The 18,104-nt window shown below is 37.3% G+C and overlaps 1 protein-coding gene across 1 annotated transcript; it reads left to right on the forward strand.

The window, feature by feature from the left end:
- Positions 1-360: 360 nt before the first annotated feature.
- Positions 361-17,836, forward strand: dennd1c (DENN domain containing 1C). Its single transcript, XM_053477469.1, has 22 exons — positions 361-713; positions 3,366-3,430; positions 5,436-5,479; positions 5,571-5,620; positions 5,727-5,846; positions 7,243-7,312; positions 7,398-7,478; positions 7,658-7,711; positions 7,822-7,932; positions 9,131-9,231; positions 9,324-9,369; positions 9,457-9,558; positions 10,736-10,861; positions 10,939-11,040; positions 11,758-11,848; positions 12,408-12,448; positions 13,115-13,171; positions 13,861-13,902; positions 14,017-14,136; positions 15,433-15,521; positions 16,224-16,413; positions 16,496-17,836. Exons 1-22 carry the CDS (start codon positions 697-699, stop codon positions 17,516-17,518), a joined length of 2,742 nt encoding a protein of 913 aa, XP_053333444.1. The 5' UTR covers positions 361-696; the 3' UTR covers positions 17,519-17,836.
- The last annotated feature ends 268 nt before the right edge of the window (positions 17,837-18,104 follow it).

The following is an 18,104-nucleotide window of genomic DNA, read 5'->3' on the forward strand; positions in this document are numbered from 1 at the left end:
GTGGTGCAAGATAAAAATCCTACTGGAAAGGACTGAGCAATTTCTAGATAACAAAGCATGTTAATAAATACTTAATAATTATAAAAAAAACTTTATAATTAAAGAAAAAGAGGAGGGAGAAAAGAGACAGGCCACTCAAAAGAGAATCGGCAGCTGCAATAGGGGGAAGTCCTCTCTTTTATTTCCTCTAAACATGACTGTACAAAAAGTGTTGTGTGTGTGAGAGAAAAAGATTTATGCATGCACACACAATATGGATGCACACACAATATGCAATAAGAATGTTGATGAAAAGTGCACTGGACGATGTACTGTAATTAAGGAGGCCTGAGTGCGTAAAGGGGTGGTTATAAAAAAAACGTTTTGGAAAGATTTACAATGTACACTCACACACACTCACAACCCAATTTCAGTGTGTTAATAAATCATAATTCCATTTTGAACGAGAAAGAACGGAGACATTATGAGAAGGAAATGCCAGCAGCCACCACGCTAACAGCGCTAACACTCCACGCAAGAATCGCCGCACAGATGAGGAAGTGATTCTGCAAGCCTGCTTTCTTATCCATTCGATTACTCGAGTGTGTTGGCGTCTGTGTGTTTGAATTTGAGAGTCCACTCTCTATATGTCTACAATGATCCCTTCATCACAAAAACCCCACTAATTACTTATGGACTCAATCTTGACGTTCCAACATGGGATCCAGACTAAAGTAAGACTTCTCTCTGTTTCTTTTATTTGACTTGATGTGTGTGTGTTTTTATCCCATCTGCAGGTTTAAGGTCCCATGTTTCTGGATTTCAGTAATAGTTTTGAACAGCTCATTAACACCAGATACTGTATTATTACAAAAAAACACAACGTTTCAATCGGATTATTGCATTTTGCATGAATATGTTGGTGGCTTCTTTGAAGAGTCCATTTCCTGGCCATGACTTCCTGTGTGAGTGTAGGCTTGCAGCTTTAAGAATCATACATTCCAACCTGCGTCATCTTATAATGACATTATACACCACTGCTGCTTATTGATGTTTAGATATTTATTATAGATAATTTCTTTTCATTGTTTTTAGTATAGAGGCCTTAATGGGTATGGTCTAATACAATTATAAAAGATATATTAGGCATGGTACGGTTTGCATAGATTTCTCTATATAAGGGATGAAACATGACAGGATGTTGTGCTGATGTAAGAAAAAAAAAAAAGATCAACAGTTTGCTATAACAGCATATTCTCTTATATTACAGCAAATTTCTATAGAATTATCAGCTTATCCATAATACGTTTTTTATCTATTTGTAGTTCCATTAAATAATGTGGTGGGACGTCGAAAAACAAGTTATCAATTAAAGTTACAGGTTTACTTCTGGCTGTTTTAAAGCATTGCATCTGTACATTACATAAACATCTCCTTAGAGGAAATAATGAGAAAGTATAGAAAATTAATCAATTCCTTAATACCTTAATGACGAGTCAAATACTGAATTTATTGTTCATACTTGGAAAATGATTTTTAGTTTTATTGTCACAAATCTTTCTTTCTTTCTTTCTTTCTTTCTGTGTGTATTCATGGAGTATGTATATATTTATGTATGTAGGGACAGGGTTAGCCCACTAGTTAAGGTATTGCAGTGCAGGTCTTAGGGTCCCTGGTTTGAGTCGCAGCACTGTTTCAGGGCCGCCTTCTTTTTTCTTTTCACCAAATCTGTATATCAGAAGCTTCACAGGGCCAATGTAGATGGCCCAGCTGCTATAGCTAAACCTTTGGTCACTCGTGCCAATGCCAAACGTCGGTTTCAATGGTGCCAGCAGCGAAAATCTTGGGGTGTGGACAAATGTGGAACATGTATATTGTTCTCTGTCCACCTTCACTGTCTTTTCCACATTTGGGAGAGTTACAGTACGGTGTGGAGAAGCACCAAAGAAGCGTACCACCCAGAGTGAAGGATAGGGGTGGATCAGTGATGGTTTGGGCTTCAATTTCATTGCATTTCCTAGGCCCAATACGTGTGCTAGATGTGTGCATCACTGTCAAGGACTAGCAAACCATTCTGGAGGACCATGTGCACCCAACGGTTCAAACATTGTATCCTGAAGGCGGTGCCCTATGACAGAGTGGTTTGATGAGCACAAAAGTTGAACATCTCTCATGGTCTGTACATTGACCAGATCTAAATATTATTGAACCACTTTGGGGTGTTTTGGAGGAGCGAGTCAGGAAACGTTTTCCTCCACCAGCATCACGTAGTGACCTGGCCACTATTCTGCAAGAAGAATGGCTCAAAATCCCTCTGGCCACTGTGAAGGACTTGTATCTGTCAGTCCCAAGATGAATTGATGCTGTATTGACTGCAAAAGGAGGCCCTAAACCATACTAATGTATTATTGTGGTCACACCAGGTGTTTCAATTTTATTGTCCAACCCCTGTATGTACGAGGGGTGTCCTATGAGCAGACAGAAGTAAATCAATGTTTAAGGTATTGGATTGCTGATTGGAGAGTCCCTGGTTTGAACCTCAACACGGCCGGGCTGCCACTGTTGGGCTCCTAAATAAGGTCATTCACCTATAACTGCTCAGATACAACCCCTGCTACAGAAATGATGTATGTCTCTCTCTCTAGGAATGGTGAATAGTTATTGCCTGATGAGCCTAGAATCTAATATATAGTTTTAGCACTCTAGCCTTGCACCTCCAGGTCCTGGGTTTGAGTCTGTATGCAAGAAGTTTGCAAGGTTTTACCGCGTCTCCAGTTTCTTCCCACAATCCAAAGACTAATCAGTGTTTCCAAATTACCTGTAGTGTAGAATGTTTACCGTAAGTCCTACAACGGTCGTACAAACAGAAATAAATGCCATGGTCACTATGGGCCTCGGAGTCCCCGGATGGACTACACAGGTTCCTAAATGGAGAGATATATAAATATATTGCTATATTATAAGAGGAACAAAACCTCCCATAATACTGTTGATTTTTTTTTCTACAGCAGCACACTATCCCGTAATGTTTCATCCCCTACATAGAGAGATTCATGCAAAGCTCACCATGTCTATCATCAATGTTATAACTGTAGTATGTGATTAATTATGAAGCATCACTGCTTCCACATTTTTATTTTTAACGAATTGTAAAACTATACAAAATATAATAATAATAATAATAATAATAATAATAATAACAATAATAACAATAATAATACAGTCTTGTGAGCTCTCATGTGTACTCAATCATTCTCTACCAGATTGACAATCTTTTCAGATTTGTTTTTCCCCTGTATCATTTTCTTTTCGTTGGTTTCTTAGAATCTTACAAAAATACAACAATATTTATCTGCATGTTTGTCCACCGGTTTTGTGGGTTTCAGGGAAAATCCAGAGAGAACATTTTACTGGTTCTTTCAAGCCTCGTGCCCCATCGCCAGAGACAAAGGTGAGCAAATGAAGTCTTTCAGGCTGATGCCTTGTACTGAGAAAAATGACTCTCTTTCCTGTCACATGACATAACCATAAAGCCACAATACTCAGACCGTTGTCATGGAAACCACATGATGAGCTAGCGTGCTTAGATTAGCTGAAACCTGTGGTCACTCTTAATAGAGAGGAAAAGACCTACAGAGACCAGTTAAAGGGGAAAATTATATACTTACTCATATAATAATGATCAATTCCACTTAGAGAATAATTTATTTTATTGATAGCTTTTATTTTGGCTTGGTATTTTTTACTAAATAATGTAAATGTGAATGAAAATACAGTTCTGCAATAGATGCTTGCTAATACAGGCAGACAGTTTGATACCGTGTGCTTAAGCAGTTTATTTCTACAGGAAGCAGTTGTTTGTTGGACTCAGTGACTTCAGTTTACCACATCCTCTACCTACAGATATGAACCAAATTTATGGGCTAAACTGAGAATATTGCAATGGTGCGTGTATGACTGTGTGTGTGTGTGTGTGTGTGTGTGTGTGTGTGTGTGTGTGTGTGCATCGTTCATAATTAGTCTTGAAGGTGATCAGAAACTAACCCTGTTTATGGTCAGAGGATTTAAAAAAATATGTGGCTACACATAAAAAAAAAAAAACTTTAGTAATCAAAGTATGTGTGTGTGTGTTAAAGTATGTACAGATCATATCTGAAACCAAAACCTCAACAAAACATGACTGTAGTGGAGCTAAGCACGCATTTGTGAGAATGAAAATAATATTCAAAGAAGGATTTAACTTAATAAAGACTATATTAATTATTTTAAGCAAAACATGTTAAAATTAATTAACCATCCTGCAGACATATTAGGATTTCATCGAATCGATTTAGTGTGTGGTACCCTTGTTAATTTAAAAGGCAAAATAATAATAATAATAATAAATAAATAAATAAATAATCTTTAATCTAAGGCAAAACGATGAATTGATTTTATGAACTGCTGAATAATGAGTATGAAAGCATTATTTCTATATTTGATATATATTGAAACAATTCTAAACTCGCTATTGCATTTATTGTATATCATAAAGAATAGTCTGGGTAAATCATAAGTAAGTAAGTTGCATTAAGTTGCATTAATTTTCAGCAAACTCCTACTGTACATGATCATGACATCAAGAGAAAGAACACAAGTAGGCTGTATGCAAATAGTTGACATTTCGTTTAAGTTATTTATTTTTTTTGTTTATTTTCTCATTTGACTAAATTGTGCACATGATTTTGTAATATAAGTAAATAAACTAAAATAATAAAGAAATAAATATGTATGATGTGGAATAAATAAATATGTATGATGTAGAATGGTAATATATATATATTATTATTATTATTTTTATTTTATTTTTTTAAATATGATGTGACCACTCCGAGGTTCTGTATTGGAAGACAGAAATCTAGACATCTAGACACTATTACTATCTAATATTAACCAAAGAAGTATGATTTCATTGTCCAACCTGGTGTCCCTCTTAAGGTTTCCTCCTAATGTTATCTCAGAGAAATTTTCCTCGCCACTGTCGCCCCTTGGCTTGCTCATCAGGGACAAACTGATGACTTTAATTTATGACTTATGCCCTGTGATGGACTGACACCCGTTCCCTGGAATAAAGTGGTTTAAACAATAAGTGAGTGAAAGAGTCTATTGTAACTGGGACCACTGATAGAATAGCTTTACGAATGGAATAATAATTACAAAAAACTATTTCAGATGTCTACCAAAAGGATTTGAATAATTTTAACCGGATGCCCAGAAAATCACCATTTGAAAATGTAGTTGAATCTGAATATACAGTACGTATACATGGACTCAGGATGTCAATACAGCTCGATGCTTATACAAAGTGGTCTCTTTGTTTTTAATCATGGCCTACACGAGCTGGTGCTAACCCTTAGCCATAACAATAGACAGTACCCCATGAAGAGAATAACACCACCATCTGTCTCAATATACAGATCCTGGGTTGCTGTTTCACTTCCCAGAGGACTTCAGTGATGAGGTCAGTAATAGAAAAAAAGATACTTGTTTACAGTTTGAAAGAATAAAGAAGAAGAGAAAAGATTACATTATTTTAACTTTCTCATGTGCAGGAGTGTTTGCAATCCCTTCCTCGATTCTGCTTCCCATATGATATAGAGAGGTAACGTTAATCAATTTTATTCATTTATCCTTTCTTCATTTTTAAATCATGACTTAATGTCCAAATGATTAAAAGTACTCAGATTGATTGATTGGTTGATTCATAGGGTGAGGGATGGCATAGCTGTGCAGCACTTTACTTTTGCATTGACTGACTTGGAAGGATGTCAGCGATTTGGGTTCTGCAGACTCACTTCCAGCTCCCAGACGTGCCTCTGCATCCTCAGGTCTTAATCCTACATGGCCCTGTAAACACCTTACATATAAACTAGAGCTAAGCTTAAAGATCATACATATTGGCTAAACCTATACCCACAGTCTAGTCCTATAGGCAGAGCCGGCAAGGCTGTAGGGGGGTTAGTTTATGGAACAAAGTTGCAGGTGGAAAAAGGAAGTTAGTGGGTGGTGGGTTTTTGAGGCTAGTTCAAAAATAGTTTTTGTAGCCACCAAGATCAAAATAATCAAATAATCATCAACTACAAACACTGTGTGTGGCATGAAAAAGGAACTTTGAGTACAGATAGCCTCTGATACGTACAGAATCTGTTCTATAGTAGGAGAATGACAACTGTTCAGCCAGATAGGTTTGAACTAGTTAGTGAAATCACTAGACTAAAATACGTAAATATAAATTATATATATATAAAGTACCAAAAGTAATTGGCCAAACCAGCAATTATATTTTATCCAGGTACATGTACTTCAATTTGGAGTCGGCCCCCCTTTTGCAGCTACAACAGCTTCCACTCTTCTTGGAAAGCTGTCCACAAGATTTTGAAGTGTATCTGTGGGAATTCATTCTGTAGAGCATTTATGAGGTCAGGAACTGATGTTGGATGAGAAGGCCTGGCTCACAACCTCCGTTCTAGTTCATCCCAATGGTGCTCGGTGGGGTTGAGATCAGGACTGAACACATGGAACTCATCACACCATGTCTTTATATTCCTCACTTTGTGCACTGGGGTGCCGTCATGTTGAAATAAAAAAAGGTCTTCGTCAAACTGTTGCCACAATGTTGGAAGCATAGCGGTGTCCAAGATGTTTTGGAATGCTGAAGCATTAAGATAACAGGCCTGATTGATTGAAACACCTGAATTCAATAATGTGCAGGTTTGGCAAAATACTTTTATCCATATAATATACATTGAGAGCCCAACTTATTTACTCCATCTATTTTGGTACATGACCTACTAAATAAATGTGCACTTTGTAGGTTTACAAATGTACTTTGGCCCATCTGTAGCTGCATTAGGCGAGGTGTTTCAGCATCCTGGATAAACGGGTTAGCGGGGATGCTGAAATGTCCCGTCTAATGTCTCTAGTTAATTTTCTCCTATCTACCTAAAGAGTGATTATTAGAATCAGTTGGTGTAGTTAATGAATGGAACAAATATTTGGCAGGGTTTCTACCTTTATCTCTCTGCATTAAATTTAGAAGGGATTGGATTATAGAGCACATAATGTCCTAAAAATCATTTATGAGAAGAAGCAAGTCTTTCTGTGAGATTCCTAAGCAGTAGTTGGGTTATAAAGTTTGCTTAGACCTGGCAAGCTGATTCGGATCATTTGTTACAGTATGGGACTAATTCTTCCCTTTTTTTAATTTATTGTTTTTACATACAGCTACCTGCCTTGGTTCGAAGTCTTTTATAAGCTTTTAAATAACCTGGCAGACTATGTGACAAAGGGACAGGTAAACGTGACATTTCATCTACTGTAATTGTTTGCATTGTAATAATGAGCTCCGTGTAACTGTGTGTCATTTAAAATTCGGTTAGACGAGCGAGATGAGAGAGTTACTGGCCGCTCTTTACAAACACCCTGTGCCGCTGGCCAACAGCTTAAACATCCTCCATCAGGTAAGCTCTCTTTCAAAATGAATTTAAATTAGCAGAATAGAACCATAGGTGTGTTTTTATATACACACTGTACATAATGTTTTATTGGTTTCTGATGTGTTTAATTTCAGGACATTGCACGTATTACATTTTATTCTCACTGTTTTTTTTTTAACGTTTTATTTATTTATTTTTTTTAGATGCCATACTTCCTTGCTCCGGATCCAAAGGCGTTACCATCTATTCCAGAGAATGTGAGTTTGTACTACATGCTGTACTGTATGTGTCCGTTATCCTTTAATATGGTGTTGTTTTTGAATGTGTTTAAATTGGTCTATTAACTAAAAGTGTGTGTATTGTTTAGAGGAACCTGACCGAGCTGATTGTGGCTGTAGATGTGGGCAACCTGCTGCAGCTGTATGCCAGTATGCTTTTTGAGAGACGTATCCTCATCTGTTCCAGTAAACTCAGCACGGTGAGAACATTCACTAATGATCACTTTAGTGAGCATTGGTTTTTTTTTTTGTTGTTGTTAAAGGGAACCAAACTCAAACTAGTGATTGATTCACACCCTGCTGTGCTTCCCCAGTTCGTTGAATTACACTTTAAAACGTGAGTTTAGTACAGGGAAGTGGGAAGGCGTGTAGGCTTTTATAATAGTGGAACCGAATGATGCAAAGGTCAGTGAGAGGTCAGTCTGCGGTTTATAATTTATATAAGATTTGAGGAAGGGTGCAGGTTAGAGTTTACTCTAAATTTACATTTAATTCAAAGTTTCCAATCTAAAAGTTTCTGCTTTATTTAAATTATTATATTTACGACAAAATGTTAACTGATATCAGCAATAACATGTCAATGCAAAATAATAGCTCCAATACTGTACTATTGTGTAGGTTCCCTTTGTGCCTCCGGGAGGCTTTTGCACCTTGGGGCATGACTTCACAAGACGTCTGGGGTTTGCTGTTGTGTCTGGCACTGGGAGGTTTGCAGTAGATTGTTTGGATGCTCTTTGGTTTCCTTGGGTTCTTGCAATTACATTTTTCTCATGGCATTGGTGAACCTCTGTGCGGCATTGGTGAACCTTGGGTTCCCATGATCCTGTCACTGGTAATCAATGTTATTCCCTTCACTTTAACTTTCAAAACAAGTGTGCATTTCACAAAACCCGAAACATTTCCAACAACACAACGTATGCTTGTTATCACCATTTTAGCCACATACCAAGGGTATAAAGGCTTTGCTAGGATTTTGAACCCTAAATACAAACACACTCTTTTTCTGTCTTGTGTCTGAGGCCCCTATTCACAGTGGATTCCATTTACATAAGGAGATGGTTGTTCTTAAAATGTATGCTGTAAAATGTATGCCTTCTATAAAATGAGCCGGAGAGTCGTATATCTTACTTGAATGGATATTTCGGTAAATATTACATTATGTCTTATATATACTTTCTGAGCACGTGTACAATCTACCTGGCATGGTCATGTGACTTACTAATGATTTGCTTGTCCAAGCCCTCAACAAAATCACTTAAATCAATTAAAGGTCAAAAACAATAGGATTGACTCCAAAGGGAAAATTACTTCTAACATCCCACACCAAAAAAAAAAAAAAAAAAAAAAAAAAATATATATATATATATATATATCTTAATTGCACTCTTTCTTCTACAGCTGACAGCATGTGTACATGCGTGTAGTGGGATGCTCTTCCCCATGTACTGGCAGCACATATTCATTCCAGTCCTACCACCACACCTGTTGGACTACTGCTGGTAAGAACACACAAATGCACACACACAAAAATAAACACACAGCTACACCTTCGCTGTGACCTAACGTTCATTGTAATGGTTGTGTGTTACAGCGCTCCAATGCCGTACCTTATTGGAGTTCATTCCAGCATGATTGAGGTACTGAAAACGACATACTGTACACTTTCTCTTAATGACCCCCAGACACATAAACAGAATAATCCATGCTGTGTGTTGTGTTGTCAGAGAGTGAGAAGTCGTGCTCTTGATGATGTGGTCATTCTCAACGTGGACACAAACACTATGGAGTCTCCTTACGAGGACTTGAAAAAGCTGCCAACAGATGTGGTAATTCATCATCCATCCATCCATCATTACATCACTTTCACACACATTCAACACTATTAATAACATTCCATCATGTCATCCATCATTTCGATTAATACCCCATACCTACGTACATTTGTTAGTTCCATGAATCCATATAGGAAGCCTTGTAGTCAAACAAGGGAATCTGGAGGCCAATAGTGACTACTGGATTTATTTCCTTTTTTATACGACTGTAGTGAGATATCTGGTTGACTTTCACACATGCATGCAATACAGCCAATTTGGGAATGTCAATTAGCCTAAACTGTTTGTCTTTGGACTGTGGAAGAAGAGCCACCAAGTCCCACCACGTGGGAACAACGAACCCAGAACATGGCGGTGCTGGGCGACCGGGATAACCACTAATCCAAAACCGCCACATTTGTTAATTTCGGACTAATATATAAAGTGAACAGTCCACTACTCCTCTATGACGGCTCTTTTATCATTTCTTTAATAGACTCCCACATATATAATTAATGATCTGTCTCTACAGTACATGATAATCTTCTGGTTAGCTATAGAAATGCAATATCTCAGTGCACCATTTAGCTTCATGCAAAATGTTTATAATGAAGTGACGTCCTATGTCAGATCCTTTATATAGCCTGTTTACTAAAAAAAAAATACTTCTGAGCTTTAGAGGTTAGTTTCGGCATGCAACCATCTGCGTTTTTTATTTAAATGTCAGCTGATATATTTAAAACTGCAAGTATGAACCATTTGTACTTGTAAACTGTATGAAGAGTTTGACGGATATCTTCATTCTCTAAGACTTTTTTTTTTTAAAGAAGCAAAAAGGATTACAAACTTTTAGACAATATTTTGTGCATTGTTTCTTTGAGTCGCAATGGTGGTAAAAAAAAAAAAAAAAAAGCACAAATTCCAGACTAAGATTTAGATGTTTTGGTTTGGTTTGGGTTTCCAACTGTTTTGGTTAAACATTCAGTGTGAATTTTGTATGGTTTTGCAGAATGTTTTCATTCCACCTCTCAGTTTTGTCCTAATTGATTAATCATCTTATATTTGTGTTTGTTGCAGTATATTACTCTTCTCAGTCACTCATCATCACTGTGTTACTGTACTTCACTTACCAATCCATCAGCTATATCAGTCCCATTTATTTGTGTGTGTGTGTGTGTGTGTGTGTGTGCAGGTGACAGTTCTGAAAGTGAGGCTGAAGCGCCAGGCTGCATTTACAGGCACGGGTGTAGCTAAAGCGTTCCTCAGGGCTCAGGCTCTGCTGTTTGGAGCATATAAAGATGCCCTGCTGTATTCCACAGTAAGTTAACTCACACACACACACTCACACACTCATATACACACACACACAATCATAATCTTTATTTTTTTTTGCAGGGAGAACCCGTGTCATTCAGTGAGGAGTTGTTTCTCACACACAAGTCCCCCAGCATGAGGCAGTTCCTTGAGGGAGCAATTCACCTGCAGTTTTTCAAAGAGGTGCACACACACACACACACACACACACACACACACACGTCATACTGGTGTCATAATTGCTTTTCTTTTACTTATAGCATCATTCAGATTCGAAGTTATTCAGATTAGAATAAAATGCCCTCAAAAGTGCCCTCTAGTGTTCAAATTATTATTTTTGTAAAGCATGTCGCGGGACTCAATATAGTGACATTTATTTCTCTACTGTATATAAACCCTTTACAGTAATGCACGTATTCCAGTGTTTCACTAGTGCTTGGACACCATTAAGGTAAAACGTTAAGATGAGTCTCCCAGGAAGTCCTTTAATGACCCAAACATGTGGAAATGGCTTGGCGTGAGGTCAGGACCGTACGGTGGATGTGCCAGTAACTACCACCTGAGTTCCTGTAATGTGCAAGTGGTGACGGTAAATGAATGCGTGTACAGTTTACACAGACAGAGGCATCTTTTCTAAAAATGTAGCGCCAAGTTATCAGGTTATTTTCAAGGATTAGGTGCTGAATGTTGATGGTGCTAACAACTGCAGCGGGCTCTGAGCCACCTCGGCTGGGATCATCATTCACAGACATAAGGCCTTCTTTAAAACATTCGTACCATTTAAATGATTTTTACCGCGGCTGAGCGTCCCAAATGTCAATCGCACTCATCAGAAATTGAATCTTAAATTTTAATGGGTGTCCCATCAGGTCACTGAAATATATAAATATTTGCTTTCAGTTTATTGATGGCCGTCTAGAGATGCTCAACCAAGGAAAAGAGCCAGATGACCTGTTTGAGGAGGAAATACTGGAGTGTGGTGCATCATCAGGTTTGTGTTTTATCTCATCAATCATAATAATTTTAGATTCATAAATGTAAGCCAGGGGTAGCTCAGTGGTTAAGGCATTGGACTACGGTTCGGAAGATCCTAGGTTCAAACCCCACAACCACCAAGTTGCCACTGTTGGGCCCTTGAGCAAGGCCCTTAACCCTCAGATGTGTAATGAGATAAAAATGTAAGTCGGCCTGGATAAGAGCGTCTGCCAAATGCCTAAATGTAAGTAGTTCATAAGTCTTTACCATAGTGCAATTGAGGGAACAATGTTGTTCATCATACACGTCTCCGTAAATTAGCTTTTACCATGGAACCAATAATGCATTATGACAAACTCACTCATGTAAACTTGTGGTTCGAAGCTGCACTAAAGTCAGAGCTGCCATTTTAGAAAATAAATCAAGACCTTCTGACCAGTCAGAAATCAAGCTCCAACAGTGTATTGCATTCGGTTGCATTTTATTTTCTAATAATTGTCTACCTTTAATTGAATAATTTAAACCATGTTTGATTTTATGCGTTGATTCGCTAATATTATTTTCCCATGCACTAGGTGGCTCGAAATCTTATCAGCAGTGGATGGGAAATCTGAAGGTCAGTTTGATTGTGCAAAGAGACTCATGCATGCGCTTTTTTTAGTCCTGCATCGAAAATGACATCAGTGAAACACTCGGAGTCTGTTAACTACCACTTGTGAACCTAACGCTAGTCCACGGCTCCTCTCTAGCTCCTCTATAATGATTTATCTATCTGACTTCAAAACATTTCAGTAATTATCTGCCTAATCTTCTAGTTAGCTGTAAAAGTATAATATCTCAGTGCACTATTTAGCTTCATGCTAAACCTTTATTATAAAGTGACATCCTATACAGGTGCAGTATGAAAGATCCTTTATATAGCCTGGTTACTAAGAAATTCTTCAGAGAGCTCAGAGGTTTCTATCGGCATGAAACCGTGCGCCTTTTATATATATATATATAAATGCCAGCGGTTATATTTAAATTCGTAGGTGTGAGCCCATGAACAGTTTGACAGCAAAATGAGATCTGCATTTTTGCAGGGTTTGATAAGAAAAAGCAAAGAAGTATTATAAATTCATAGGCAATATTTTGTGCATTGTTATTGTACAGTTAATAAAGCATGCATGTGCTTTATTTAGTCCTGCATCAAAAATCCCATGACATCAGTAAAACACTCGGAGTCTATTAAATTCCCCTTGAGGTATCATGTTCTGTTTTATTCTTAATCAATGTTTTATAGAAAGGAGGAGGCTCTCTCATTCTCACAGTCAAGGCCAAGGCCCAGATGTACAAGAATGTGAGTAATATTTCAGTATGATTGTGTTCAAATCGAATAAAATTAAAACAGGAAATATTTATTATAGCATACAGCATGTGTCATGTATTAACCACATAGTCGGAAATAAATCAATTACAGTAAAAAACTAGAACAAATGGTCATTTTTTGTTAAAACACAGCCAAATATGATTGTTACAATAACTGATCAGCATCAATGGGACAGATGTGTATTTATTCCTCCATTATAAATGCATCTTTATTAAGAAGTGTTTGTACAGTACACTGGGTGAGCAGTGCAAAGTTTCCCCATGCACCTCCTCCTACTGTATACTAGACCAGACAAATCCTTAACTTTATATTTCTGTTGTTCTAATGGACATTCAGAAATAATAGCAGTAACGGTGACATAAATAAATAGAAACCATGAAAAATACAAATTTTAATTACAATTGGAGGAGAAAAAAAATAAACAGTAAAAAAAAAAAACAACAACAGCAAATAAATAAGTAAAGCATAATGCAGACAAAACCCATGCAATTTTCTCCTTTTGCTTTAATTAGCACTTTGTTTTTAAAAAGTTAATGTTTTTATAAGGTTCATTAATAATGTATGTGGCACAGTTCTCAAGCTTCAATTAAGGAGTGAAACAAACCGTCTAAGTTTCAAATAACTCAATGGCCATTCCTCATCCTCCTCCTCTGTTTCAGGTCACATGTCACAGCAAGCTAAAGAATCTCATTTCATCAAAGGTGAAACACAACACTGATATAATGATATTTATGAATTGATGATTAATGATATGTAACTTAAATCAAACTGGACAAGCATTATGGGACATTGATCTTTGCTTGTATTTCACTCAGGACCAGAAAAAATCTCACATTCTCCAGCGAGGAGCCTCCATGTGTGGCACACACTCGCACCGCTTCAATAAATCTGATTGCCTTCAGGACAGGTTACCAATCACGCAGCATTTTGGAAAGGTGAACCTCACACACCGCTCACACTTAAAAAAAAGTATTGTTATAATAAGTGTTTATGTAAGTATAAAATTACAAGATTATTCTCTGGACATAATTTATTTATTTAAATAGGCTATCATTTGGCTGTTATTCTGGTGGCTTATTAATTCTATTGAGTTTTTTGTTTTAGAACATCCTGCCAGACTAAACACATTTTTCTTAAAATGTTTATTACATTTAGGATTATAAAAAGATTTGTTTAAGGTTGTTGGAGATGCTAAATCCATAAAAAAATAAAAATATATAATGCATATAAAAGGTAAATTCATTATTTAAAAAAATATTGATTATTAAATGATCTGCTGATAGAACGAGAAATGTGTGAATCAATTTCCTGACACGAATACGATTATTTAACTGATTTATAGACATAAAGCAAAATACTATATGTCTGTAAATAGGTTAAATAATCATAGTTGTGTCAGGAAATTGAACTACAAAACAACAAAAAGAACAGATGCAAGACATCTAAGTCAATTCAATTCAATTTTATTTATATAGCGCTTTTAACAATGGTCATTGTCTCAAAGCAGCTTCACAAAAATGAAAGAAATTCATTAAAAATAATAATAATAATAATTTAAAAAAAAATTAAAAGATACTAATAAAGTATGTTAATAAATATTAAGTGTGGAAAACACCAATGCTTGAATAACACTAATAATTAGGGACAATACTTCTCTTATACATTAAAACAAGTGTCCCTCATTGTCAGGGGAACACTGAGCTAAGGAGCCTGAAGGTTGGTTGGAAAAAGGAGGCCCCAAATGCAGGGTAATCTTAGATAGGAGAGGTGTGGTGCACCGGCTGTCAAACACTTTCGTCTTCTCGGGGAAAATCATAGATACTGTACATAATAGTGAGCCGGTAGGTAAATCCTAAAGGGGGGCGAGCAGAGACTTAAACCATTCTATAGACATTCATTTTAAATCCACATTAATATCATTAATATAATATTTATACATTTAAGAATAACATACTATTTAGGTTCATGAGGTCAGACAATATAAACCTTCATCCCATGTCTGTTTTATTAAAGTTTTAGGAGATACATTTATTTAAGGTCAGGTCCTCACTAGGTGGAAAATATAGTTATGATTAATACTACTGTACATGGTTGGTGCCTTGGTTTAAATGCATGTTATGTGACATTTCTTTCTTCTTTCTTTCTTTCTTTCTTTCTTCTTATTATTTGAGAATAGAAATAAAGTTTTGATAAAATAATAAGGATAATGTTGCCAATGTTTCTTTTTACAGTCCCGACCTCGCAGGCCCACACGCAAATCAACCTACCAGCAGGGGGAGGAAACGCCACAGGACAACAGTGGCAGCAGGGGAGAGGAGAGGTGTGTGTGTGTGTGTGTGCGTGTGTGTAAGAAAGAGAGAGAGCAAGAGAGAGAGAGAGAGAGACTGTTGACATGCTAAATTTATTCAATTTTTTAAAATAATTTTGCGTCTATATAACACTGACGAGGTGTGGTTATAATTTGCAGAAAAATGACAAAAAGTATCAGTAACTTTAAGCAGTAATCGGAAGTTGATCAAAAAGTGTTAATACAGTTAGGCACTACTGCCACTGCAAATCATACAGTGAGTTTATATCAACCTCCTGTGGCACAAACTCTAATAATGTGTGCCTTGTACTTTTTGTCTACCTTTTTCTGTTTATTAGGTCCTTATAACTATTGGATTTGATCCATGACTTGAAACAAGAAGCCATGTGACAAAAAAGTCATATCTAGCATTCCTCATACAGTATGAGGATAATAAGTTATCGTCAGTAACAGCTCATTCACATGGACTTACACAGATACAGATGCTGCTAACTAATTTGATTTTTTAGTATAGTATTAAATGTAGGTACAAGTGGATTAAAAAGTGTGATGCCAATTTAATTTATACAAATGTAACTACCGGTGTGATACACGTCAAAGGAAAGACATTTTTAAAAAAGATTATATAAATTGTATCATCACACCACCCCATCACTAGTCTACTATAAGAGCGTAACACACAGTGGTTGAACTTTTTCATGCTTTTGTGTGCAGTCATATAGAGTTGGTATCTGATGACCTCGCAGAGGACGAAGAGTTTTCCATGGCTGATCTTGAGGAGATGGACCTGTTAGGGGAAATCTTTGACACATTAAACACACAGAGCTCCACAGAGCCGGGCCTGCTGTACAGCACACGCAGCCTCGACGTTTTCACCTCTGACTGCACCGAGTTCATCAGCAGGGTGAGCACACACATAGACATACACACAATTTGAATCAGTTAAATATATCTATATATTAAGATTTTTCTCTCTCATGTTTTAGAGAAGCTTGACCACACCCAGTCAGGAGAGCCTGAGTCTTTCCACTGGGAACAATGGCAGTCTGATGAGTTGGGAGGAAGGGCTTGAAGAGACACCAGATGTTAAGGAGGAGGAGGAGGAGGAGGAATCCAAGCTGCCAAGTGATGAACCAGAGGGAGACATGAGAGCTGGATTGAGAGATGGAGAGAAGGAGCCAGGTGTGGATCTTGGAAGGTTGGTGGAGGATCTTGTGGATCTAAAGCAGGAACTCGAAGAGGAGTTGAATGGAAACTGTAAGGAAACTAACATGTTATCCAGAGAAGATCAAGAGGAAGTTAGCAGATTATCCAGAGAAGATCAGGAAGAAAATAAGAGAGTATCCATAGACAATCAGGAGGAAAGTAGCATATCTTCCAGAGAAAATCAACAGGAAAAAAACAGATCATTAGACGTAGTTCAGACTGAAACTAGCAAATCCTCAGAAAACAACATTTTGGAAAATAATGAAACAACTTGTCAGTCCAAACTGGATGATGATAAAAATGAAAGTGATGAAGCTCAGGGGAACGATATGCAAGAGGCAATAGACAGAAAACACCATGAAGTTCATCAGGATCTAACCCAAAATGACAACAACCCAGGGAGTCTACCAGCAAACTCTCCCCAAGAAAAGAAGCACCTTAATGAGGAACAAACAAATGCAGGTACTTCAGTTAATGCAGCCAAAATGGACAAGGTACAAGAAGAGCAAAGAGATCAATCAACTCCCAAAGTGTTCCCCAAAGTGGCCATGTTCCAGGTCAAGGCCTACCAGAACAAGTGTGTACCTGAGACTGTAAGGCCCAGTTGTGGCCAGAAAATGTTAGATGCATCTCTAAAGGTGTCTCCAAAAGGGCCTGGAGGACATTTGGTGAATTCTAGCACAAAAACAGATGATTCGTCCCTAAAATCCCCAGCTGTTTCCAGTTCATCAGATATAGCCACGGAGGCTGAAGACCTGCCCCTACCTAAAGTGTCTGAACTTAAAAAGAGATTTGAGCAGTAATGGCTGCAAGGATAATGTCAAGGCCATGGCCTTGCTAAACGCCAGAGGCGCCTGAAGTACTTGGAGTAGGCACAGGGGTTGAAAATGAAGAGAAACCTAATCAGATGCCTAGTTTACTTAAGCACATCATACTGTTAATGTGTAATCTATTAAAGTGCGGTTGATGCAATACTCACTCCACCAACATGCAGTAACCCTGCTTTTAAAAGCAGTTTGCAAAACTGAACAGTCAAAACACATTTATTGTGTACTTCTTAAAACTTTTTCTTTTATAATAAATGTTATAATTTTAGTATGAAATAAACTATACAGACTCTTTTTACGTGTTTATTTGATTTATTTTCTATATACCACTTGTCCTATACAAAGTTTTGGGTGCCTGGAGCCTATCCCAGGAAACTTAGGGCATACAGTAAGGCAGGGTACATGCTGGACATGGCGCCAATCCATATCTGGGGGCACACACATACATATACACACACATCACATTTATTCACACATTCCAGGCAATTTGGACATGCACATTAACCTAATCTGCATGTCTTTGGACTGTGGGAGGAAACCGGAGAATTCAGAGGAAACCCAC

The sequence above is a fragment of the Clarias gariepinus genome, chromosome 18 (assembly GCF_024256425.1).
Source record: "Clarias gariepinus isolate MV-2021 ecotype Netherlands chromosome 18, CGAR_prim_01v2, whole genome shotgun sequence".
Classification (NCBI taxonomy): Eukaryota; Metazoa; Chordata; class Actinopteri; order Siluriformes; family Clariidae; genus Clarias; species Clarias gariepinus.